The sequence below is a fragment of the Podarcis erhardii genome, assembly GCF_964252035.2.
Source record: "Podarcis erhardii genome assembly, chromosome: 4".
Lineage (NCBI taxonomy): Eukaryota > Metazoa > Chordata > Lepidosauria > Squamata > Lacertidae > Podarcis > Podarcis erhardii.
The window spans coordinates 99,509,338-99,537,122 of record NC_138508.1 but is presented as its reverse complement, the minus strand read 5'-3'; the positions used below and the strand labels follow the sequence as shown (position 1 = coordinate 99,537,122).

At 39.9% G+C, this 27,785-nt stretch overlaps 1 protein-coding gene across 8 annotated transcripts in view; it reads right to left on the bottom strand.

The window, feature by feature from the left end:
- Window positions 1–27,785, bottom strand: part of DACH1 (dachshund family transcription factor 1) — a 355,617-nt gene that overhangs the window by 110,623 nt on the left and 217,209 nt on the right. For 4 of the 8 annotated variants that reach the window (XM_081858105.1, XM_081858106.1, XM_081858107.1 and 1 more), the window contains exons 4-5: window positions 3,843–3,998; window positions 2,658–2,830 (exon numbers count right to left, since the gene is read on the bottom strand). In XM_081858105.1, coding sequence (XP_081714231.1) covers window positions 2,658–2,830; window positions 3,843–3,998 — 329 coding nt within the window. Of the gene's footprint in view, window positions 1–2,657; window positions 2,831–3,842; window positions 3,999–22,491; window positions 22,537–27,785 lie in introns of all 8 variants that reach the window. The other 4 variants (XM_081858110.1, XM_081858111.1, XM_081858112.1 and 1 more) reach the window with 2 other exon arrangements.

The following is a 27,785-nucleotide window of genomic DNA, read 5'->3' as shown; positions in this document are numbered from 1 at the left end:
GGAGGCAGCAGTTATGAGTTACCACAACAGGCACTGTGATTCTCCAGTGGTTTGACTTCACCTCCAGAAGCATACTCCATTGTCTCTCAAGACAATGCCAACAAACAAAGTACCCAGCATGCTACCTTAAGTGGCACTCTTCACGTATTACATAGCAAGGAGCCCTTGCCATCGCAAATACCTAAGCAAAATCCTGTGGTTAATTCTGACTGCCCCATTTGTATACCCAGTGTATTAACAATTACACACCTATGTCTGATGCATGCATTCCATTTTTAAGAAAACACATGCTAAACATAATGTGTGAAGCAATCCTTCCAAAATAAAACCATGTCAGGCACAGGGGGAACTTGTATATTATCTATATTACAGAAACAAACACACATCCAATTGTTTGAGGCAACTAGTTGGGATAAATTTTCTGCTGTGTAAGGGCAATGTATTCTCACTGAATATGCCTATGGAAACAGCACTCTGTCCCACCCCCAAATTTACTATATTTCGAAAATGTACAAGCCAGTCACATAAACAATGTAGAACTGTGCTAGGCATTCTTTATCTGTTCTATTACAATTTGATATGTCAATGTATATTTCATGGATGTAGAGTAGATTTCGATATTGCTTTATGGCTGTCTTCTTGACGTAACCACAAACACTGCCATCAGCCCTGAAGTAGAACGTTTATTTTAATGTGGCTTTATGGAGTTTGCACACATTTCTGTTTGAGGAAAGCTGAGGCTGCTAACAAGCTTGGCTTTCTGAAGCCATGGGCAGGTGATGAAAGGCATCTCCTGCCTAAAGCATTCTCAGGTCACAGCTGTCACACTCACTGCGATTTACTGTTGTCACAGTCTGTTGTCCCTGCTCGTTCCTGAGATCTTATTCTTCCAACTCACAGATCACAACATTCAATTACAAAAAGGGTATCTAATGCACATCTCATTTCAGAAGGGATACAGACATCAGGTGGCATGTAATATCAACCACTTGTATCCCGTTCACACAGACACCTTATTGCTCTTCTTATTTTATTCTAAATGGAGGGATTTTATTGCAACATTCATTTGTTAAAAATATACCAGCTTCTTATCTCTGGGAAATGAAGCACTGCTTAACAGCGGAATGGCATCTGAAGCTTTACAAGTTTAAGATAACAACACAGGCTCAGAAGAACTTGGTGAATTGTGGGGAAAGGTCAAGAACAGATCTAAGCTGGCAGGGCTCTCCATATCAACTTCCCTAGTGAGACAAATTAGGGACTTGTCATTTTACGAATCTCATAATCTAGCATCTGACAGAAAGAGAGAGAGAGAGAGATGCTTTGGACAATTTCAGTTTTCACGTGATCCATTTTAAGTTCAGGACAAGAGCAGAATAATTGCTTTAAACTGCCGTACTGAGGATCACGCATCTGCTTCCCACCTGCTGCTGATGGCACAGTTTGGTGCAAAGCATTGGCCAAAACCAATTCCATTGCATTCTGTACCTTCAAACAAATCCAGATTTTGACTGCCTTGTGGATACAATACATGCATTCTCTCTAGCTATTCTTCAGTTCCAGAGTTCCCCTACATGCTTTTATGTTTGGGGTAAATTTGGATATTTCAAATCCAAATTAACTTTGAGAACAGGCTCAGGGTGAACAGAGAAAAACAGGAATTTTTTTTAGTTTAACTGGGTGAGATGCAATTAATATAATGCCCCTATCCCCTGGGAACAGCGATCTATAAATTCCATTAATGAATTTATATAAGTCACAGCAGTGTTTCTTTTCTAAAAAAGTGTTTGGGGTACTCTCATTCTGACTCAAGAAAACCACCATTTTATAGTTCAAATTGGGGAAAATAAATACAGTAAATGGACAAAAGTACAAAGATTCACAAAATGTTTAGGGGGTATGCGTACTCCTGCGTACCCCCAGGACAAGAGTTAGTAGAATCTAGTAAGGGTGTAACTTTCAGGTCACATCTAAAGAAGACCTTCCCAAGAAGGTTGCTGTGATCACAGTTCTCCTTGTGGCATAACTACTGTAACCCCATTAAATGCAGTCTTCCCCACTGCTGCCTTTAAAGATGCTCTAAATATCTTCCTTCCCTAAGATCCCAGCTGGAGAGGAGACAAAATGAGACTGTCCAATCTGGGCAGTGGTTGAGAGGAGGCAGAGATATAAAGGAATCCAAGCTAAAGAGCCTGAATGGCCTTGGCCACCTGCTTTCATACTATCTTGGCCTCATGGAGAAGGCCAGGAAGAAAGTTTTACAGAAGGCTACAAATGAATAAAAAAATAAAATAAAATAAAGAATAAAAAGCCCACTAAATATAGCAGTCCAAAGCCCACATTCCGGTTCAGGGAAGGTAGGGCCAGCCTGGGGTGGTACAGAGCTCCTCAACATAATAAAATCAGGTTGGCACTACCTTCCAACCAGGAAGTGGCGCTGTCCCTGAAAAAAGGCTGCCCAATTAAATTAACATTGGCTGCATTGTGTTTTTGTATGTGAACTAAATGAATGTCTCCAGCTAGTATGATTTGTTCCAGTCAGAGAATCTTATTTTATGATTCAGGAAACGTAGGTCTAAGAATGGAAAACAGTCAACAAAGATATCATTGCTACTCTCAGTACTTTTTTAAAAAAAACACAACCAAACCTGTGTTACCTTAATAACAGACGTTTCAACTCTTGAGGGAGGACTCTGCACTTGCGCTGCGGCTGCCATGTTTGCAATCGTGCTAAGGTGGTTCATCTGGCTCATTGCCATTGTCACAGATGCTGGTGGCAGGCTGACAGGAATGAGCGGGTGGGGCATCATCATAAAAGGGAGCTCCAGGCCTAAGGGGAACAAAATAAAGCAAAATAAACACATTTATGATTTTTAAGTGCTGGGTATCACAAACATTTTTAACATGAAGCAAAGGCAAATTAACTATTCACCAAGCAACAAATTTTCATTCATTTTATTGAATGTTCACAAATGTTCTTCTAACAAGGAAACATGTTTTAAATTACTATTATTATGACTGCTCAATAAATAGCAGGAATGTGATCTGTTCAGTACTTTACACGTGTCCAAATCCAAATACCGTCCAGTTCCCATAATTTAATTTTCCTACATTAGTTAAGGGTATGCTGGCTGACCAAGTGGTTGGAGAGAATTGCCAGGACTCAATGCTGGTGAGTGGGCGACTTCCATAGCTTCAGAAGCTGCCCTGATGCCCACCAGAAGAACCTCCAGAGCCTAGCAGGTAAATAAAGGGTGTGGGTGTGGGTACAACTCTGAACACACTGAGCAGCAGATGAAGTTGGCTGCAGAATCACTTAAAGAAGAAACACATGAATGTATAATAGCACCAGAAGCAGACTAGAGAAAATGGACTCTTAATTTATGGAAGGAATAGTGTCTGCATCATGATTCACTTTTGGGAGTCCTTGGAAACTCTGTGAGGAAAGCAGGACAAAAAGTTCCAAATAAATAAATTACATTGAATGTGAGGAAGCACTGACATGTGGATTCCTCAAACTGCAGTCATAAATGGTATGGTCCCGGCAACACTGCACCACATGATTTATCATCATGCAAGAAGGATGTTGTTTGTTGCTTATAATGTAACCAAGTCGAACCCTCGCTGAAATGTGTTAAATAAAATATTTGCCCCTTTTGTTACTCGTTATTTCCGAAAGTCTGATCCCATAAGAAACATCATCTTTTTTATTACGTTGTATGAAATCACAATTTTTGTTTGCTGGGAGGGGGCTGGTGTTGATTTTTAAGTATACGCTTTAATGTAAAATAGAGGAATTTGATAAAGTCTGAATATGAACATGGAAAGATGTTAAGCCATACCATTTGGCAGAAGGTGGTTCTTTTGGAGAGGGTTAAGAGGATGATTAACTGGAATGTTATGCTGTCCAGGCATGCTCGGGTGGTTAACAGAGGCCTGCAGTCCTTGGGTTGGGGGAGACTGAAGTTTCTCTCTATCCCAAGAACCATCAGTGCTTCCTGTGGGGAATGAATATAAATTATTGGGATGCAGGATAATTCCAAAATTGAAGCTTCTGAATTTGCAACCAAGGAGATCAGGTTAATTCCTTTTGCAATTGTCAAATCAGTTTTGGAAGATCCATGGGCGGAGAATTGGAAATATTTTATTTTTAACGTATATCCTAGTCTAATTCAATTTAACTTACTGGAGGTTTTTTGTTGTTGTTAATGTTATTGTATATCCTATAAAAAGTTATATAAATCTCTTTAGGTGCTGTAACTCTCCAATGGTTTGACATTACCCTGAACGGACACTCTGTCTCCCAAAACAGATGGATGCCAACCAACTAACCTCCAAGTAATCTATGAAAAGTTACACATGGTGGAACAATCTGTTATTTTTAATGAAAATCTTACCAACTCTTACCCCTTACCCCTTTTAACTCTTAATAAACACAACTAGAAAAGAATTTGTAGACAGCAAGGAATTCAGAAGATGGTGATGGGTTTATGCCACACTTTTAAAATAACATGCCTTTAAATGAGTGCCTTTAGTGGCAGCATACGTGTATTTGTGCGTGATAAACTCATTCCTACAGTCTGCTATAGAAAGTGCGACAATAATTGCTTCAAGCCTTCTAATTATGGGAGCCTTACCATGCAAGAAATATTGCTGCTCTGATATTCAATAAACTGAAAAATATTTAGTTCTGCTTTAATTTAACTTGCACGACAATCTTGTGCATCTTTACTAAGAAGACCATTCTGCTGACTTAAGTGAGAATTAACCTTAACTAAGCGAACACAGGAGTGCAGCACTAGAGAGATAAATCAAATGAAATGTGGTAGTGTTAATTGTATGTTTAGTTAAAGGAAATTACGTTCATTGTAGAGCAGTATACACTATTAAGAGAACTACTGTAAATACTTTTAAATACAGGTAGATCTCATCTTACATGGGGGTTACATTCCTAGCTACTGTGTGTACAGTGGTGCCTCGCAAGACGAAATTAATTCGTTCCGCAAGTTTTTTCTTCTTGCGAGTTTTTCGTCTTGCGAAGCACGGTTTCCCATAGGAATGCATTGAAAATCAATTAATGCGTTCCTAGGGAGACCGCCTTCAGACCAGATCCGGGGACAGTCTGTTCCCGGACCTCTTCTGAAGGCTGGCGGGGGGAGAAGGACTTTTCTCCCCACCGCCAGCCTTCAGAACAGCCTTCTGAAGGCTGGCAGTGGGAAGAAAAGCCCTTCTCCCACAGCCACCCTTCAGAAGAGTTCCTGCAGGGCTGCCTAGGCTGCGGATAGCAGCCTGCTGCCCGGTGCGAGGGACGCTCTGAAGCAGAGCGCCCCTCGCGTGGGGCAGACATCTGCAGCTTGGGGAGCCCTGCAGGACTTCCCCGCAGGGCTCTCCAAGCTGTGGGTAGCAGCCTGCTGCCCCGCACGAGGGGCGCTCTTAAGCAGAGCGCCCCTCGCGCGGGGCAGACATTCACAGCTTGGGGAGCCCTGCAGGGAACTCTTCTGAAGGCTGGAGGCGGGAGAAGGGCTTTTCTTCCCACCGCCAGCCTTCAGAACAGCCTTCTGAATGTTGGCGTTGGGGAGGAAAACCTTCCTCCCACCGCAAGCCCCGGGAACAGAGGAGAATCGCTGCGCGCCTTCTCCTCTGTTCCCGGACCTGTCCTGAAGGCTTGTGGTGGGAGGAGGGCTTTCCTCCCCACCGCCAACATTCAGAAGGCTGTTCTGAAGGTTGGCGGTGGGGAGGAAAAACCCTCCTCCCACCGCAAGCCCCGGGAACAGAGGAGAATCGCTGCACGCCTTCTCCTCTGTTCCCGGACATCCCACCGCAAGCCTTCAGGACAGGTGCTGCGCTTCCCCGCTGTCCCCGGAGATTTCCCTATGGGCTTTCGTCTTGCGAAGCAAGCCCATAGGGAAATTCGTCTTGCGAAGCCGCTAAAAAATCGGAAAACCCTTTCGTATTGCGGCTTTTTCGTTTAGCGAGGCATTCGTCTTGCGGGGCACCACTGTATAAGCAAAATAGTGCAAGTCAGAATCACCCCTGGAATAGCCCCAGGTGACCATCTCTACCTGTCTGAAGTTGGTGCTGAGTGGGCCTTGCCACCCACAGAAGGTCAATAGCTTTTATGACCTGCCCCCTTGCGTTCCAGGGTCTGGGAAGGTTGCTTAGGAGCCCTTGTGTGACCTTCCCAGAGTCTGGAAAGCAAGGTGAGGGGTGTGTGCTTTAAAATCTCATTCCACAATGTGTTTTCCTGCCACAGAAGGAGCACCTGCCTTGCTTTCCAGGCTCCCAGAAGGTTGCACAAGAACTCCCATGACATTTTGCATGGCCCTTCCAGTGTTTTCCCCAATTTATTCATTTTATTTTATTTTCTGCAACCCGTGTAAAGCTGCAATCACATACGTAGAATCAGCGTAATGTGAGATCTACCTGTATGCTTTGTAATACATTCAAGGTTTGTTTGTTTTTTCATAACAACTATTGCATTAAATTGTTAGGATCTCAGACCAAGTTTATAGACTAAATATTCATAGTTGTTTTTCCTTGGTTAGTTATCTAAATTAGGGAGCACATAAGCACCATGTTTCCTCTACCCTCTTCAGCCTGTGTTATCATGCTTATAATATTTATAATTTGCCACTAGTTATCATCATCAACTTTATTTCGACTTGCCATTTGCCTTAATCATATTCAGACAAAGATAAAAATTTCCTGTGCACGAATCACAGTGAAATAAAAGTTAAAATAAAATCCCAACCCAAACTACAAGCAACTCAGTATTATATACTGTATTATTTCTAGAAGACACCCCCATGTATATTTTGACATCCCCTATTCTGAGGGACTCCAATTTAAGAAAATGTGGGGATATGGCCCCCATATATGACGCACCCAAATTTTGGACATTGTTTTTTAGGGAAAAAATCTAGTCTTATACATGGAAAAATACAGTATTTGCTGGTGAAACAACACCAAACCTTGTGAAGACGATCAGCAATAGTACCTAAGTCTGGAGACAGGATTCTAGATCGGTGTGCTTGACAGGTCACCATACATACATTCAGCTTATAAGGGGACAGCAAACGTCCCTGACCAGAGGGCATATTGTAGTGGTGAAGCATTTTCCATAATTGTATTGCCATATTAGAAAAGGTTTGACCTGTTGATTTTTTTCCTGTCATACTTCTGCTAAGGGCACAAGTACCCCCCTGCTGCCACCACCAGAGTCAGCCATAAAACCAAAGCCTAGGCTGCCATCTTGTACCCACTTACCTGGGAGAAATTCCTATTAAACACGAAGAGACCTATCTCTCAGCAGACACATATACAGTGAATTCTTGATGAATGCTTGGCTTTTAGCTCCTTCACAGCAAGAGACACACCTATGCCTCTGCAAAATTTTCACATTTGCTTTTGAGGGGAAGAGGGGTTCTTTAAAAGCATCCGAAATAATTGTAATTGCAGAAAATAACTTCTATTGACTACCTGACCTCAGATGAACCCAACAGAAAAGATGCATCCTGGTTGCTAGGGGGAAAGGAAGGGTAAACTATGGATATTCCAAGAACTAGAAAATTTGAGAAGAGTAGGAAAACTGTTAAGAGGGGAAAGGGAAACAGCAGTTCTTCAAGACCTTGGAGATTCTTGTTCACTGGCATCCAAACAACTCACTTGTCCATCACAGCTCTGATTTTACTCATTGGCCAAAAACACCAGCAAGTGGGAGCAGCCAGGGTGACACCTTGTTTTCACAGAAATCATTTAGAAAGGTAACTGCACAGTTTACTTCACAACTTTCTTTCTAGGGGGGCTAGACACTTACTTTTTTTATTTGATGAAAGCTCACGGTCTGGGTGACAGCAGCCACGAAATTAAAAGACGCCTGCTTCTTGGGAGAAAAGCAATGGCAAACCTAGACAGCATCTTAAAAAGCAGAGACATCACCTTGCCAACGAAGGTCCGTATAGTTAAAGCTATGGTTTTCCCAGTAGTGATGTATGGAAGTGAGAACTGGACCATAAAAAGGCTGATCGCCAAAGAATTGATGCTTTTGAATTATGGTGCTGGAGGAGACTCTTGAGAGTCCCATGGACTGCAAGAAGATCAAGCCTCTCCATTCTAAAGGAAATCAGCCCTGAGTGCTCACTAGAAGGACAGATCCTGAAGCTGAGGCTCCAATACTTTGGCCACCTCATGAGAAGAGAAGACTCCCTGGAAAAGACCCTGATGTTGGGAAAGATGGAGGGCACAAGAAGAAGGGGACGACAGAGGACAAGATGGTTGGATAGTGTTCGAGAAGCTACAAACATGAGTCTGACCAAACTGCTGGAGGCAGTGGAAGACAGGAGTGCCTGGCGTGCTCTGGTCCATGGGGTCACGAAGAGTCGGACAAGACTAAACGACTAAACAACAACAACACGGTCTGGGCCCCCTGCCTAGGTGTGCCAGTGAAGGACTTACAGAGCGGGTTGGCAACACTTGTTTTATATAAGAAGACATTTGGCTCTGGAGTCATCAGTAGTGGGGTAAGGGGAATTCAAAATGTGATATAATTTTTTAATCACATAGATTCATATCAAACCAAAAAACCAAATGGATCACAGAGAAATGAAACAAACCATTCAAATTCGTTACTCATTTAAACTCAGCTTAGTATTTAAGCATTCACTTGGTAGCTCTGGTGACAAGGAATTGTACTTAAACAAGAATAAATAGTTGATGGTGGGCTAATGTACAGGCGACAACCATTTTGTTGTCCTCTCCCACCACAACCACCACACAGTGTTTAATCTCAAAGAATGAAACTTGCTTCTGTGCAAAATGTTTGCAATTTTGTTTTGTCCATAAACAGGATAGCTTTTTTCCCCTACAGGTTCTTAGAAAAGGTTGTTTAAACCTCACCTTTAATTAATTAAATCATTGGTCTTTCATAATTATCGGATTATCTAACCATCTCAATAGTTTACTCTTGGAAAACATTCAGAGTTGAGATGGCATTTCAAACTGCACCAAAGTGGATATAATGGACCACAATCCTATATAGAGTTAAGTACATTCAAAATGAATGAATGAATGAATGAGGGCTTAAGCATGCTTAGTTCTATGCTGTATTATAGCCAATGTTATTATGTGCAGCAGGGACTCAGCTATACAGCTGCAAATAAAATGTGTTAAATGTGTTGTAAAGTGCATTATACAAATCTGACACTAGATGGCGATGGTGAGCTATGGCAAATTCAATATATTTTTCAAAACTTTTTTTTTTGGAAAACATTTTCAAAACTTTTTTTATATGTGTATAGACTCCACCCAGTTCCAATACACAATTAGTCATTTTCTGTTCTGTCATCTTGTACACATGATTACAAGGAAAGCAGCCTCTTTCTCTGCACCAATGCACGGTTGAAATAATACAGCTTTGTCAGGCTAGTATTATTAAAATACTGCATGACTGTGTGTGAAACTTTTATGTTGTCGCTTTGTGGTTTTTTTCTTTGTAAGGAGGGGAGAGGGGAAATATGCTGAAGCTGGAGCATTTTGCATAATTTAATTAATTTATGGTTCTAAAACCTAATTTCCTCTCAATATAAAGAAAACAGCTTCTGAGAGGGTGCCCTACAGCACCCAGGGATATCAGGTGTCCAAGCTCTTAAGCTTATTACAAAGAGTTGACAGCCACTGATGGAAACTTGAAAATGTAAACTTCAAGCCTAGTTATGAAGAAGAAAATGAAAGAAAAAGAAAACTTTCTGAAATCATATGGGTGTCAGAAAGCAAGCAAGTACTGAACAGCTTTGAAAACTCATAGCTATATCACTCTATTTGTGTTCCGTGTAAATAGTTGAACACTAAGTAAATATAATGCATGTGTGTGCTTTTTAAATTAAAAAAAAAACCATCTTTGGAGAAACAACAAAAGATGTATTGTCTTATTTTCCCCTTTCCTGTAATATTTTTGCCCACTAATGTTCCTTGTTTTTGGTCTGGGAAGAAAAGAAAATGTGATTAACGGGGCCAAATTCAGTGTCCAAGTCGTTGTCTAAGGGATTATCCGGGACGTCTCACCTATGCCTTATTCTCTGGTTGTTATAATTTAAATTGCAGAGATATTTGTAATTAATCTGATTCTCCACCTGCATCTTTCTACAGGCATTAACCATTTGGAATCTAATTAACATAGGCTTGGATCTGAACTAAGGTGGCTGAACTTAGGTCCCAATGAAGTCAAGGGACCTTCATTTTTCCCTCATAAGGTATCCCTTGGCCCTTATAAATCTTCTGTATTTTTATATGAACATTGCCTTGGCCTACTATAGTCTATGTATGATTATATTCTATGCTGAAAATACCTATACTCCATCTGCTAAATGTTAATCATTTTGGTCCCTCAATAAATGAAGGATCTTCTTCAGTATAATAATCCAAATCAAACATTTGGTTCTCCTTGCTCAAAATGTGAATATGCGTAGCACTTTACTTTTATGTGATGAAGCTTAACCGTTTGAAATTAGTTACCATATGGAAGAGAGACTACACCTCACTAAAGCATCTTGAGATCTTCAGATGAAAGGTTCTACTTAATACAGAGCATGATTAAACTAGAAATGGTGCATTAAGGAAATACTTCTGAAGAGAAGAGAATATTACTTCAACAGCATTGGTATTACTTTACCATAAAGGGCATGATGCCTTCAGAACCTATTGCACTCACAACTTGTGACCCATCAAGTGAAAAGCACCCCACCAACCATATATTGCAGATTGGCAGATGTTTCACTATCAAGTTTGTCAAACCACAATGCACTGCCATGCACTGTGGGGTGCATTCAAAATGGCAGGTTGCAAATCACAGAGGCCTTTTTCTAGGCAATTTCTTGCCCTCCCCTATTACAAAATAAAAAAGTTAGACTGGCCTCATGAATGAGACTTGGGACTCAGCTAGATTGGTAAAGAAAAAGTGTTCAAATGCATTGTATATGTGATATAACCAGTGCTTTTTTCGTGGGGTGGGGTGGGGGGGGTACGCAGAGGTATGCATACCCCTAAACATTTTGTGAATCTTTGTACTTTTGTCCATTTACTGTATTTATTTTTCCCAATTTTAACTATAAAATGGTGATTTTCATGAGTCAAAATGAGAGTACCCCCTCAACATTTTTTTAGAAGAAAAAGCACTGGATATAACACTTTGACACCAGATGGTGATGTGAAGTCCCATCTTTCCCTACTGGATTTCCCTGTATGAGTTTATAACACGTTTAACTGAATCACTTCTTTGACGTGTCTAGATCCAGACTTGGGCACATTCGTCCGCACTCTTCCTCCACATGGTCATGAGAAGACCACTTCTGTGTTAAGTCCCAATCCAGACAAACTGTGGTCAGGCTTAACTCTGACTTAGGGAAGCTTGCCAAATTTGACTCTGTGGGTTACAATCCTCACTCTATTATTATTATTATTATTATTATTATTATTATTATTATTATTATTGAAGTTTTTAATGTGTGACATTTTAGTGTATTTTTTGTCTCTGTGGAAGCCGCCCAGAGCGGCTGGGGAAACCCAGCCAGATGGGTGGGGTACAAATAAATTATTATTATTTAATTATTATTATTATTATTGAAGTTTTTAATGTGTGACATTTTAGTGTATTTTTTGTCTCTGTGGAAGCCGCCCAGAGTGGCTGGGGAAACCCAGCCAGATGGGTGGGGCACAAATAAATTATTATTATTATTATTATTATTATTATTATTATTATTATTATTAATGTACCGCCCTATACCCAGAGGACTCAAGTAAACCATACTTAGGATTAGCCAAGCTTTCAGGTTTGACAAAAATAATAAGCCCCATTTAATTGGAAATGCAATGCTTCAAATCTCCTCACAGCTACACCAAAGACCGAGTGGTTGAAGACACCTCACAAGCGAAAGGCTTGCTCATGTAATGCAAAACCACAGTTTAGCACTGAGCTGGGGAACCTCAGACCTAAGGGCTTATATCTGTCCTCCAGGCTTCTCTTTGAACTCTCCTTAGGCCACACCCTGTCCTGAGACAACATCTTCTCTCCCCAGGTCAAAGGCTTCATTGGCTTTCCTCTGTACTCTCCTTGAGCATTTTGTTCACATCACTGTGTTTATAAAGGTAAAGGGGTAAAGGGACCCCTGACCATTAGGTCCAGTCGTGACCGACTCTGGGGTTGTGGCGCTCATCTCGCTTTATTGGCCGAGGGAGCCAGTGTACAGCTTCCGGGTCATGTGGCCAGCATGACTAAGCCGCTTATGGCGAACCAGAGCAGCACACAGAAACGCCGTTTACCTTCCCGCCAGAGTGGTACCTATTTATCTACTTGCACTTTAACGTGCTTTCGAACTGCTAGGTTGGCAGGAGCAGGGACCAAGCAACGGGAGCTCACCCCGTCACGGGGATTCGAACCGCCAACCTTTTGGTCGGCAAGTCCTAGGCTCTGTGGTTTAACCCACAGCGCCACCCATGCTCCACTGTGTTTATATGCAGGTATAAAAAATTCAAATTTATGTTTGGACACAACGTTAAGAATTACATCACTTGCTCCACCTACGCTTTCCTCTGGTCCCACCCACCATTGGCACGTGGTCCCCAAACATTTCCCTACAAGAAGATGTGCCCCTTGGGCTAAAAGGTTCCCCACACATGGCTGAGCATTACATTCCAACAATTTCATTGCGTGGATGATTATTATCAGTGAATTATTAACAAGTAAACTAAAACTCTGCATGATGCAATAGAGTCACAGTCTCTAAGACGTGGCTTCCCACACTATAAAGTTTATCTCAAGTGACAATCAGTAATAATTAAAAGTCCACAGTCCTTTTTTCCTAGCCAAGCTTCAGAGCTTCATAAACTGCTTCATCCTCTTAAGAGGAATGAAAAAACAAAAAGGGTTGAAAAGTATAAAGAACAGAACTTCTACAAATACATTAGCAGGGAAATTGAAGTACCTGAAGGTATCATCAAAAAAATACCTTCACAATTTATAGCATACTTTTTTCAAAGACAGCTTAAATGCTCACATCAATGAGAAATAATTGAGTGATAATTGTATGTTGACACTTATGAAAGCTTTACAAGCTTTTAAGAGCAAGTAGCTTTAAAGATTGACCAGGTTGTCCTATATATACTCCTCAGCTGTCTTTTATCCTGAGTTGTTTAGTTAACACCAGCTAACTGATTTGCCAGGGAAATGGCTACTCAAATTATTGTTAAGTGTGGTCACCTGAATCTAAAACATGTCACTTTATATCCTGTGGAAAACAGTGCAAAGTACATTGATGTACATTCCCAATGAGATGTACATCCTAATGATCATATGGGGTGTTCATGTGATTTGTGCTCATATTCCTGATCCAGAAAGTGATATGGAATGTCTGTGTTGGAGTAAGCAAGCCCAGGAATGATCTGCTGGACCAATAACACATTATATTATTAGAACAATTTTTCAAGCAGCCTGTTTTGTACTGAACGTGTGTTTAAATATTCAAAATACTAAAGGTAGCAAATGTCATTTCTTTCATAGTTACAAAATGCAAACTCCAAGTGTTTTATCCTAATGAATAAATGAGTTTGTCCTTTATGTATAAAATATAGTTTGTGTTTGTTGCACAATATTTTTTAATAATAGATGAATTTTAGGTTTGCTTCAACATATTCAATAAAGTGTGATTAATTTGGTTTTTAAAAAATGCAAACTAGACATTACTATATTACTTTGCAAAATGCACAGCTTGCAACATTATTGTCTCAGTGGGATCTTAAATTGAATTGTAAAATGTGTCTTATTTCCAGTTTGATTTATGTAAGAAATTGCAGCGGTGAAGATCCTTTTTGAAATTCAGTGCTTCCCAACTTCAATTACGCTTACATACAACCACACACGTGTGCGTTATGTTACAGAAAATGTTCAACATTTTGCGAATATCCAAGTGCTGACGGTCCAAGTGAATTTTGTGGATGCCCAAACCTAGATTATGTTTTCCCACTTTTCAGACATATACAAGTAAATTATGAGCATCACATTCAGTTTAATTTACACTCAATGTATAGCTATCAGCTGTGCCAATAAAACTCAAATACTAAACTAATAACAGTACATATATTATACTAAAATATTCTAAATAAAATCTGCCCTAACCTTTACAGCTAAATATGCAAGTTATGTTGAGTGGTTATTCCCACTGAGGCCTGCTCCTATCTTCATCCCACTCAGTTAATACTAGGCTTTCCTCATTATGGTGGAGAGCCACGATTATCTCATCACCCCCTGCCCCCAATCTTATAGGTCAGTAATCATCTGAAGCTACTACTCCTTTGAACCACAAAAAATAAAAGATAAGGGATGTGCTTGAACTGGGCCTATGATACTCAAAATATTTGATGAATGTCGACAATCATGGGTGATCCTTCATTTTGGGAGCATTTAGCTTTGAATAATAACATTCACCAGATTTTGGACCTTCACCCGAATATAGAAAAGTATGTCTTATCTTAACAACTTAACTTGATTTGATATATCTTAAAGTAGCTTAGAATGAATGTCTGGATTCCCTTGCCTGTCTTCTACACATGCTATTTACATGTGTAATCAGTTTGTTATAAAGCTCTACAGATTTAGGCTTTATATGTGTTCTGACTATGGGGGGGGGGGGGAGATGACGACACCTGCCACACACCCACAATCTTCAAAGAATGCCTTTCTTCAGTGAATTATCATTTTCTCTCCTTTTTTTTTAAGGTTTTCCATTATGACAAATTAGATAACACATTTTTGACATGTTCTGTGATTTTATTGCAATATTCTAAGTAATTACCAAATCTCTTTTTCTCCCCCAAAAAGCTCTCCTGTGCCCTTAGAATTAATCTATGATAGCATTTAGCTTGGCTTTTTGAAGTAAATATCACTAGATAAAAAAGCCAGCTGGTCCTGAATAATGGGATACTTGAATGCATGTATTAGTGTTTGAAAATGAGAGCACAAATCTTCTAAAAAGATTAATTTCCATAAGAAAGATAGCTCACAGATCTACAAAAAGCATAAATTCAAAACATAATAAACTGGCAAGAGAGAAAGGTAGATTAAAGTAAAGGCATAACACCTTGTTACTGCAGCTGTTATATAGCACTGATTCTGTATCAACTGCAATTGCTAAGTACTGGAAGGCTGTTCAAAGCTTTTGACATAAAGCGACAGTCTGGAAGATATTGTGTGCCATACGTAATAATGTGGCTGGGGACTGTGGTTTTTTATATATAAATAATGTAACTCTCAGTCTCAACAATCAGATCTTCAAGAGGAATCACAAAGAGGCTCAGAGCTCAGAGCCTCAGTATAACGTGAAGAGCAGAGCAACATTTTGTATGTTTATTAAAGATTTAGATTTGACAAGAGCTCTGCTTTATCACACTCCAAAAATACTACCATCACTACATAAAGCAACTTTTGCTGCCCTATGGAGTATACTTCTAATATCCTGTTTCAAAATAAGTTTCTTTGAATGGGTCTATAGTGCTGCTCACCCAGTGATTTTGACTATAATTAATGAAACAAATTTGCTGCTGGCCTTCAACAAAACACATGCAGATTCAAATTTTATTATCTATTTCTAAAGTCAGCAGGAGTTTCTGAATAAGGAGAGGAGGGACCCTATCTAACAAAAATATGCCATGCACCATTTGATATGTTTTAGTGAAAGCTTAAGAGAGCATTTCTGTCCTAATCCTTAAAGTGCCACATGGAAGTAAGGCTACATGGTTTAAGCAGAACTTCTTTTTAAATAATACATCTATTAAAAAGATACAAGGCATAAAACTCAATACAGTGGTACCTTGGGTTAAGTACTTAATTTGTTCTGGAGGTCCGTTCTTAACCTGAAACTGTTCTTAACCTGAAGCACTACTTTAGCTAATGGGGCCTCCCACTGTTGCCGTGCCGCCGCCGCACGATTTCTGTTCTCGTCCTGAAGCAAAGTTCTTAACCTGAGGTACTATTTCTGGGTTAGCAAAGTCTGTAACCTGAAGCGTATGTAACCTGAAGTGTATGTAACCCGAGGTACCACTGTAGATAAAAATATGACAAGCTACAAGTTTATATAATGATAGCCCTTGCTAGTTAATTATACATGGCCTTTGGGATCCAATATTATCTCCATATTTAGTGCCCTACAGATATCCTAAGGGCTGCCCAAAACTTTGCTTTTGTGCATATTCAGTGCAATCTTACATCCCTGCTAGCTCCACCTGCAATTCTTGTCCTCTCACTCTGAGGGGGTGATCACATCTATAACCATCACGTCTACATTCCAACCACAATATGAGACAAAGATCTAATGTAGTGGGTAATCCATTAATGGCCAGAGGCTAAATCATGTCCTCTAGCTGCAGGCTTAGAAAGATTCACACATCTGTGTTAGAATGACAAGGAAGCATGGGAGATAGGAAGGGTTGCTACAGACTGCTTTAGAGAATGGCAGGTTTAGCTTAGAGACAAGTTACATTTGACATGGAAGACACTCATCATGGCAATGCCTAAGAAGGAAAGCTAAGAAATCCAAACCAAGATCAAGAGATGAGAACAAACCTATTTGTCACTGAACAAAAACTACACAAAGAAAAATGAAAACAAAATATTGTAAAACTATTGCTGCATTGTCTGTCCCTTGCTCCATCACACATCAGTCTTGCACCTTCTTGCCATACTATCCTCTGGAATACACTACCCTAGGAAGTGAGGAGCTATAGCCTTCCACTAGAAAGGGGGAATGCATTAAGAAGTCTTCTTAGGACCTTGGAGACTGTATTAACTATCACCTGCTTTGCTTGCTAATGTCCCTTTTTTGGTTAAGATGCTTGAGAAGGTGGTGGTTCATTTCCAAGCTCAATTGGATGAAGTCAGTTAGACCAGACTGATTTCAGTCTGATGGATGACCTTCATCTTGAGAGAGATAGGGTGTGTGCAAAAGCTGTTCATACACCTGGACCTCTTAGGAGCTTTTGATATTATCAGCCATTGTATCCTGCTGCATCCACTCTGTACGGTGGGAGCTGGGAAAATGGTGGTATCGTGGCTCTGCTCCTACCTTCAGGGTCAGTTTCAGAAATTTGTGATGGCACTTGTGATGCAGAGCTCTGCAATGTTTCATTTTGTCCCTCATGATCTCATCTATATGATGCATCTGGGTGAGGTCATCAAATGGTTTTTAGTGAGCTGAAGAGAAACCAGTCAGATAAGGCTATGTAGGTGCTGACTAGGTGTTTGGATTTAGTAACGGGGTGGATAAACACCAGTAACCTGAAGCTAAACGCAGACAAGATGGAGGTGCTGAGAGTTCATTTTCTGCATCTGGAAACTAGGTGTATAACCCATGGCTTGAATTCCCCTTGAAGGACTAGTTACACAGTTTAGGAGGTACTTGTCATTTGACACTGTCATTATTATTATTATTATTATTATTATTATTATTATTATTATCATCATTTCTTCACCACATATGGGTCTCAAAGCAGCTTACCAAAATTAAAACATATATTAAAGCACCAGAACAGTACGTATGGTGCAAAGGTCTCTTGAATATTTACCAGTGCTACCTGGATATGCCAGCAGTAGCAGATTTGAGGGGAGGAATGTTCACTTGATCTCTAGTTGGTTGTGTTGCTGCCACTCTGAGTGGGAAGGATGAGGCCGCAGCAAAGTCAGTGCAGTGCAAATGCACCCCTACCCTGCGCCCGCTACCTCCTGAGTTGGGTAGGGAGGTGGTACCACAAGGTATTTCCAGCAAAAGTGTATTCTGTGGTCTACTTCTGGAGAAGAAGCATGGATGCCATGTACACGTGGTAGCGTTTGTGCCATGGCTCCAGGTCCAAGCACCTCATGGCATTGGGCAACAGGCTGCCCAAGAACTACCAGCGGTTGACCCTGAAGAATGGGTTGCATTCACACATCATGACCTTCAACTATGTCATGGGTGATGCTCTGGGCTGTACAAGCCGCCACCCCACCCCCCTTTGGAGTTTGCTTTTAAGAATGATCAGATCATTTGAGCCATTGTGGGGACCTCCTCTGGTACCCAAAGGGAATATATGCAAGGAGCTAAATGTTTACCCAGCAGAAATTACCTACTTGAAGAAAAAGGCTGAAGTCAGCTGGGCCATGAATGGAATCACTAAAGGGATTATAAAAACAGTCCCTCGGAAATGCTCCAATTATGGTGAAGTTCAAACGTTGCAATCTCCATGGCCTCTCTCCAAACACCTTGAAGAGAAAGAGGAAATGGAAGGCTATTTCCTAATTAACGGTACAGAAAAGGGGTCAGAATGGTGATTATGCCAAGGTGCAGCTTTCTCCCTTGCAACGATAAAACCAAAATGGAAATCCAGAGGCCTGGGCTATGCAAAATGTGGTGTCTTGATACACTGTGCTAAAGATGAACCCATGGCACTTTCATTACCTTGAAAGGGGCACAGTGGTGGTGAACTTCATTCATCAGAAAGACCATGCATCCGGTCTTACAAAAATGATTGCGGAGGTGTGCTACTTTTCCTTTGGCCTTCTGAATATTTATGCATATTTTCTCTATATCCTAACATGTACGTGAAGAAATCTACATTTTGAAAGGTGAAAATGTTGATTTTCATAAAGTGAATTTACTAGTAAGCAGATTTATATAATAGCAAATACTGTGTTTTATAATGTTGTAACCTGCCTAGAGACCTTCTGGTAATGAGGTGGGTAAGAAATTCTGTACAGTGGTGTCCCGCAAGACAAATGCCTCGCAAGACGAAAAGCTCGCTAAACGAAAGAGTTTTCCGTCTTTTGAGGTGCTTCGCAAGACGAATTTCCCTATGGGCTTGCTTCGCAAGACGAAAACGTCTTGTGAGTCTTGCGAGTTTTTTCCCTTTTCCCCCCTTTTTCTAAGCCGCTAATAGCGCTAAGCCGCTAAGCCGCTAATAGGGGTGCTTCGCAAGACGAAAGAGACTCGTGCAACGGATTAATTTCGTCTTGTGAGGCACCGCTGTATCTATTTTAATATGGTTATTGTTGTTGTTTTTCTATTGCTATTAGCAGTGATGTAACTGGGCAGAGGTCAGGTGAGCATCACCACCCTGCTCACCATCGGGTCCTTTATGCCAAGAATTGAATCTGGGACTCCTGTATGTGAAGCAGATACTCTACAACTCAGCTATAGCCATTCCCTCCTATGCGATGGCACAATCATTGATTGTTTGTGATTTTGGTTGTTTAGATGTGGACATTATTTACTACTAATTATTTTATTATTTTGTTTGGCTGTTTCTATTATGCCCTGTATCCCACCCTGGTCACTACAGATGGGTGGCTTATAAATAATCTTAATAAACAAATAATATATGATGATGGCAACGTATTGCATAAGGATTCTAATTGTTGGTTCACTATTATCCATTAAAGAAAACTGCAATGGAAAATATAAACTATTAAGATTCATTTTATTATTTGTCATGTTAAAGAAAGTGAATACTTCTTACTTAATTTAATGATGGGATACTATCAACCACATTAAAAGAGATGCATATTCATAGTGTGTTAAATGCTGAAGTACATTTGTGTCATAAATATTATTCTAAAATCATACTGACCGGGGAAGACACAAAATATTCATTTACAGTGCTGAACATCCAGAAGCATTCCGATTATAATTGTGATTCTCTTTGGGTTATTCTATGAATAATACACAAAATGCTCATAGCAATTTTTATATGGTAACTTGAGGTTGTTTCCCCCCCCCCCCAACCTTCTCCAAGAAAGCTGCTTTTAGTTAAAACATAAAGATGGTAGTTACAAGGTTTCTGCAAACATAACTGCTATTCCATTAAGGAAATGGCACAGCAAACAGTAAATAGTGCCCCCAAGGGAAATGTAAGTATTGATTTTATTACAATGTTGGTTGGTTTGTACTTGCAATTGTCAACTCTCATTTTAGGCTGTGCATTAAGTGTCCTTATAATAGCTTTAGAAAAGAGTAAATATTAATTAGAAAATATTGGTAATGCTTTTATATGTCTTGGGCTTACTGAACAATACAAATATTTTAAAAGAAAGAAAAGAGCGGCTGTTTGTAGCTAACAAAAAAAGGAGAGCAACCCCGTAAACAGATTAATTGATTTATGGACTTGATTCAGTACGAGCTGTAAGTAGAGGTTTCCACTGAACGTACTTATTTTTAGCAACAAGTGACGAAAAACAGTATGTATATTTGCTAACGGTGACGCACTCTAGTAGCTATCAGCTTGTATCCATGGGGAATTCACCCTTATGAGAACCAAGTGGGGAGCACATGAGGAGTACATGGGGTCACCAGTAGTCTCAAGATGATGGCTGGCCAGATAGAAAGGCATTTCTGGGAATTAGCACCTTCACTATAAACGTCCTTGCTGTGATTTGTGTCACTTCCATTTGTTGGTCACAGATTATGTCAGCTAGCAACTTCTCTGTAACCAGCAAACTACCAAAAAAAATTAATTTTTTTGCATTTGTTCTAGCAGACAAGTTCACAAAAAGCCTCAACACCAAACATCCTTTTGGTCAATCTGTGAGGGATTATGATGAAATAAGTGGCAAGTAAAAAAAAAAAAAAAGGCATCAGTTAACTTTTACAACAGCATGGAAGTCTAAATGGTAGAGTGACTCTGAAATAATGTGGGCAGGTTTCGTTTTTCTGTTGCCACCAACAGCAATACATTATTACTACATAAAAAGACCTAAAAGCTAGACCACAAAAGGAAGACAGTCTACTGAGTCTACAAACCTCCGCCTCTATTTAAGCAAGAAGCCAACAAAACCTACATTTCCTCCAGCGTGTTTAAGCAATAACAATTCACTACTGATCTCCCAAGGCGTCAGAGACGTGGGGTGGGGAAGGAGTGTGAATTATCATCATTTGGTTACGTTAAATGAGAGGTACAAACTTTTGATTCTAGAAGGGGAGAGAAAACTTCACATGCAATAAAATAAAATGCAATTGCAACACTTCATATTTTAGCATAGAGAAGGGAATGTAGTATTTAGCTCAACTGGAGATAGCATTAGTTAAAAGTAAATTGTTTACATAAGCACTTTCCAGGTGCCAATCTTCTATCATTTAGGGGAAATGCTAGAATTCACACTAATCTCAGGGCATTTTTTCTAACATATGAAGTTGTGGAGAAATCCTGCCCCAGCCCTCCAGTAAACTAAAACTTCCCCAGCAATAAAATACCCTTTTCAATTCTTTCATTCTCTTTCTGCAACCAGAGGACATGGTTCCTTTCCTCCTCTGCCCATCTGGTCCATCCTGTGCAAAGATACTACTGAAGAAGGTGGTTTCTAGACATGCTGTTGAGGGATGTGAGGAGCAGATGGGGCTCATCAGCCTGGGAAGATAGCCCATCTAGAAGGAAAACTCTGATCCTAAACCTCTACTGCCTTGCAGGATATATTCAGAAGAATCCTACAGCAGGCATCCCCAAGCTCTCCCCTCCAGATGTTTTGGGACTACAATTCCCATAATCCCTGACCACTGGCCCTGTTAGCTAGGGATGATGGGAGTTGTAGTCCCAAAACATTTGGAGGGCCAAGTTTGGGGATGCCAACCCTACACAAATCTGGTAGGAAGGTGCGTTGTGTGACTCCTTCCAGTAACTCCTGCAGCCAAGTTGGTACCAAACATATTGCTCTGGACCACATCAGCAAGGCCAAGAGGGAGCCTTGTGCCCTGCGGAAGTCACTTCACTGCTGCTAACTCAGCGGTTTGACTTCACCCCCGAAGGCACACTCCATTGTCTCTCGAGACAGATGCCAATATTCCTCCTGTCAAGTGCCTTTTTATGCTTCTGAAATGTCTTTTGATATACACCCCTTTAAGTTCTTTCTGTTGGAAGAACTTTTTAAATTATTGTTATCTCCCCCAGAAATATACAAACAGGGCTGTGACAGCTAAGACGCAAGCTAAACCTACAACCTTATTGGAGAATTCCTGTCTCTTTACTAGCACTGAGCAGGGCCCCTTTACTCCTCACTTCAAAAAAGTTCCCTCCCCCTTTTTAGAATTCATGATTAAATAGTTCTTCAAGCCAACTCAAGTAGAAAACTGGCATTTCCGGGACAGGAATTCTAGCCACAACTTCTGTGTGGCATGGTAATTTTTGCCTGTAGAAGGACTCTTTTTGCATGGATATGAAGATAACAGAGTTACTACCTGTGGGAACTAAAGACAGATTAGGTTTAGCCCAAGACCTATGAAAAGCAGAAACATAAACTAGACTAGTCAGTCCTTTTCATAAACCTTTTTTGGGGTGGAGGGGTGGGTGGAGGCAAAATTCAAAAGGGCACTTCTAACCACACAAAAGACACTCTTAACCTTCTGTGAAAATACCAATTACACAATAAAAGCAATACCATGGCAAATGTATTATAACATTAAATGTGGTTTAAAGAAATTTAGCACTTACATCTAACTGCCTTTTTCCTACTGAAAATCCATTTTGTTGAGTGTCCTAGCAACATAAAAATGATTCAGTTATGCCCAAATTATGAATTATAAATAAAAACAAACACAACAACTGTGAAGCGTAGTCTACGCATGCACGAACTTTGTTCAGTTGTTACAACCAGTTTAATAACAGAAGTTATCATTTAAATGGCACACATCAAATGTTCAGAGTCTTATATACATTGTATCAGCAACCTTTACAGCATCCTGCAGACTGCTTATTATTATTGAAAATGAGAGGCTCAGGCTAATAGAGAAAAGGCAGAGACTGCAGATCTCTTGAAGGCTACCTGTGGCATTACATTTTTTAATTATCACACCTAGGATGTTTTGACTGTGCAACCAAAAACATATAGTGAGAATGTGATAAGGCTGTAGGTATACAGCTATACTTGACCAGAGTTTTCGACACGTCTGGTGCACGTAATGGACATGGAACGGGGAGGCATCATAGTTGCAAACTCAGTCCAAAATCTGTACCATTCTGTTCACTGGGAGGTTTCAAAACACCTCTGCACATTCATACAAAGGACCCTTTTCCATGCTTTCGGGAAATTTGCTTCTCCAGAGTTCCTAAACATGTGAACAGTCATCTGCAAATATAATGGTACAGCAGATACCTTCAAACCTTATAAATGTGTAGTTAATTGCTAGTGATTTATTACTTCTTTTGCTTCAAATGCAAAGTGGAAATAGAATTTATTTTCCTACTGCTTAACCTTTTTAAAACTTCTTTAACAGCTGTCGGATGTATAAAATCAGAAAATAAAAATGCATCTTTAACAAATCAAGTCTTTTCCTAATTACATTGTTTTAGAAAAGTACTGAAGATCTCTCTCTATGTGAATTAAAGCAGCACTCAGTTGGTGCTTTATTATCTTTTCAAGAAAATGATTTATTGTATGTAGCTGGAAAGCAAGAATATGGAAATGACATTTTCTGTGTTATTCGGGCAGCCTTGTCATCCATTCGGTGCTATACACAAGAAAAAAAATTAGCAGTAAGCTCTGGCATACCTAAACAAGCCTAGACACAAACTGGATCCCCCAAGTGTTGCCATGTTTCTTTACCATCTAACACTGTGATGTGGAACCTCCAGCCTCCAAGCCAGAAGAGCCCCTCCAAGCTTTTCTCTCCGGCCCTCAGGATTCTCCCCAGTTCATGACCCACATCGAGTGCTTTTGCCTGTATAGAATGAGTCCTTGAATTGTAACTTTTGATTTTGGCATGGCTGAAATGCAGCCTACTGTACATAAGGAAGGGGCCTATCCCTTGCTACCTACCTTTGCTTCTGGTCCCATCAACCACTGTCATTCCATTTCTAGAAGGTTGCCCAGAAGGAAGAGAACTTCTCAGGCTGGAAAAGTTTCCTCACCACTGCCCCAACTGAAATGCTCCTGTTAGGGGTTCCAGTCACCAACCCTCAACTCCTCTAGGATACAATCAGTTTTTAGGAGTTCAGGCAGACCAGGTCTCCCCTCCCAGTTTTCATATTTTATTTATTTTGAGAGTGACATTCTACATTCCAAGGCTCTGAGAGATCACTGAACATGCTTGGACCTCCTGGAGATAGATAGATGATAGATGGGCTGTATTTTATTTTAATTTATATACTTCTGCATATCTGGGAAGTCCCCCAAATGTGTAGAAACCAATACTTTATTTGTAGGTGGAGCCATCTTGTTTATCAAGTGATAAGTACTAGACCACCTGCATAGCTGTCAACTTTTCCCTTTTCTTGTGAGGAATCCTATTTGGAATAAGGGAATTTCCCTTAAAAAGAGGGAAACATTGACAGCTATGCACCTGAGTTAACTATTATTGAATCTGAATGATTTCAATAGACTTAATCTCAGGTAGAAAATTCCACAGGCCCCAACTAGCAGCTATTTCATGACACCCAAAATCTGCTGCCTGAAGTGGCCACCTCACCCTGCCTTATGGTAGGGGCCATGGTGCTCCTGAATACCTTTTTGAAACGAAAAAGAAATAAACCAATATTTCTGTTGTATACAATGACTAGTAGCAACTGAGTATAAAAATGCCTTGCCCTCCTGAGAATTACAAAAGCCAGTGTTAGCTCCAGGATATCAGAGGCTCTTGGGCAAAGGAAGTAAGCTCTCTTAACCTGCAAGAGGTGAGGACTTGCAAGCTGAGAATTCCCTCACGCTGTTCCTGGCCTTTGTAGACACTATTTGCAAAGTCAGAATGATGGTGCTATTTGGATAGTGGGCTCTCGGGCCGCATAGCATGTGAGAAACTGCTTTAGCTCGCCATTCTCTGGAGCATGCCCTGGGTGTGAACTTTGCATTATAATATATAACAGTTGCATTTTTAACCAACCAAGTATATGGAGAAAAATGGAAAATTGTTTTGCAATTAATTTTCTGTTTGTGGGTCAGGCCAGAGGATAATCTTATATTATTAAAAATATTATTGTTTTTAAAAATATACATAAGTATAAAAAGATACTATTGTGTCTATGCTTCTTGGCTGAAAATAGTAGGGAAACCTACTATTTTGCATTAATCACTAGGAAATGAAATCAACTGCATTTACAAGTGTCCTGATAACAATGCTTTTTTCCCATAATGAGATGACCTTCTTTTCTCCTTAACCCTTTTCTCAGCCAAACCACCTACCTCAACTTTGCCTTCTGTTTCTCTAATCTTCAATTATTTATGTTTTCTTCATGCTGCTCTGTCCGCCATGGGAGCAAAATTGTGTTTGGTGAAATATAGAGCTAATTATACCATGAACCCCAGCAACAAAAAAGACACAGCAGATGTTACTTCAGACGTGCTAACAGTGCCTCTGCTTAGTGCACACACAACAGAAGGATTCGACAAGGATCTGAAAACAATATATGATAAAGGCAGCTTAAGCATGCAAAATATTTTAAACAGAAAATCAAAGAAATAATGTCAGCCTGCATTTCTCCAAAGCACTTACTGTGCTGGTCCCCAGAGCTACTATATTCAACATGGATTTTGCATTTCTCTGTAATATAAATATGTGGGGTTTATACTCTCATGATCTGAGAGGAGGGATTTGCAACAGTGGCTAATGACATAAAAATTGCTTCAAATCCTGATATTTAACTCAGCCTTTCTTCTTTGTAATTAGCTACATTATCTATTTAAGCAGTGAAGTATATTTAATTTTTTTTTTTAAATGTGGGGCCTATTTTAATTTTCTTCCAAATATTCTAAATAAATAACTTTAGTCTGGGTAGTCCAAATAATCTAAGGAATTAATCCTCAAAAGGTGAATTGGAACAGTAAATAATATCAAGTCGAAGCAGTCTGTTGCTTTCATGATTTCTGGACAGGGTGCATAAGGTACGCTGAGATGTGAAGGAAAGTATTGATAATTAATAAAAACGAACTCATACTCAGTAATTAACAAGTCAAATCCCATAGGCATGTAATAATTTTCAATTATTACAGTGAGCACATATAACCTTTGTTGGGGCCTGCCAGGGTGTAGCTTCCCTATCTCACACCTTAGTATTCACACATAGACTAGGCACCACTACCACGGCCCTCACCTCACCACTGTGTAGACTGTGCTGGATCCAAATCGGCCCCGACTTTGGCCTCCATTTGTTGCAAGGCATGAGCGCAATGTGGGGCTTCTACACCTTCTAGAGGTGTAAAATACATTTAGAAAAGAATTCTGCACATAGTCAATGCACAGAGAGGGATGCAGTAGAACTGCACTTGCTAGTCTTATCCCTAAATGCCATTTATCTCTTAGGATATCTACACAATTTCCACACATGTACAGGTTTTGCTACAATTCATACCCTCTGTTTTCACGCAGGAACCTTTGGGAGGAAAGGGGGAGAGGGGTCTGTGGCGATGGCACCTGAAATGGCACCAGAAAATTACTGCAAAGAAATTTTAAATTCTAAAGGTTGTGCTAGATTAAAAAACACCGTCTCTCCCTATATGAAGTGTGTATCTGAAGAAGTGTGCATGCACACGAAAGCTCATACCAAGAACTAACTTAGTTGGTCTTTAAGGTGCTACTGGAAGGAATTTTTTTATTTTGTTCTCCCTATATGAACCAACCTGGGCCTTGCGATCATCATCTGAGACCCTTCTTCATTTGTCTCCTCCACGAGAGGCCTGGAGGGTACCAACACAATAATGGGCCTTTTCTGTGGTGGCTCCCCATTTGTGGAATGCTTTCCCCAAGGAGGCTCTCCTGGCGCCTTCATTACGTATCTTTAGGCACCAGGTGAAAATGTTTTTCTTCAACCATTTGTTCGGCTGCTTAACATTCTATGGCTTTTTAACTGTGTTTGTGGGAGTGGGGTTACTGGCTTTTGTTTTATTATGAATTTTGTATTCTCATTTTGTATTTTTCTGTTGTGAACTGCCATGGGATTTTCGGATGAAGGGTTGTATTCAAGTTTAATAAATAATGATAATGATTGTTATTGTTATTGTTAGTAATGAAGGAACAAACGGATCATCTCACCTTCGACTATGTAAAGTTAACCTGTAAAATGGTTTCAACTGGTTGAATAATCTAAAACAATTGTAAAGAAAATGCTTATTGATAAATGCTTATAAACTCTGCCTGGCTGCTTGAATCTTAGGCTATCAAAGAGTAGAATGAATGTTGAATTTATGTTGTGGAAAATTGATCCCAAGTTGGTTTTACAGTTCATCAGAAAGCACTTTTTATCTTGTGTGCAAAGAGTTAATGAAGCATACCAAATCTGCAACTTTTTAGTACTTCTGTGGTAAAATCTCAAGCCTATGTGAAACTGTTCTTTTTATACTAAAAGTGAACTGAGAACTAGGAATCTGTATTTAATTCTACATTTTCTGATATAATTTTTGACTATGCACATAGAAAAATGATTCTGACTCCCACATCCTACTTGGGCTCACTGCCACAAGGATATGTAGGTAAAAACTAATCCACACATGAAGATGTCCTTTCCTATAATAATATTTCAAATAATAGAATTGGTATTATTTTCATACCTTCACATTACATAATCTGTTTTTATTTTGAAATAAAATATGGCATTTTATCAGAATTATGGGTGACAGACCTGGGGCTAAAACTTTTGCCTCCATATTTTAAATGACATGAGTGCATAGAGGTTAGTAAACCAACTCAACAACTGGAGCGTATTTTTCATTAATGCTAATACCCCAGTAGGAACACCATCAATTTCTGTATCCTCCAGTGTTGACCACTGGGTTCTTTTACTGAATATGGCAAATCTGG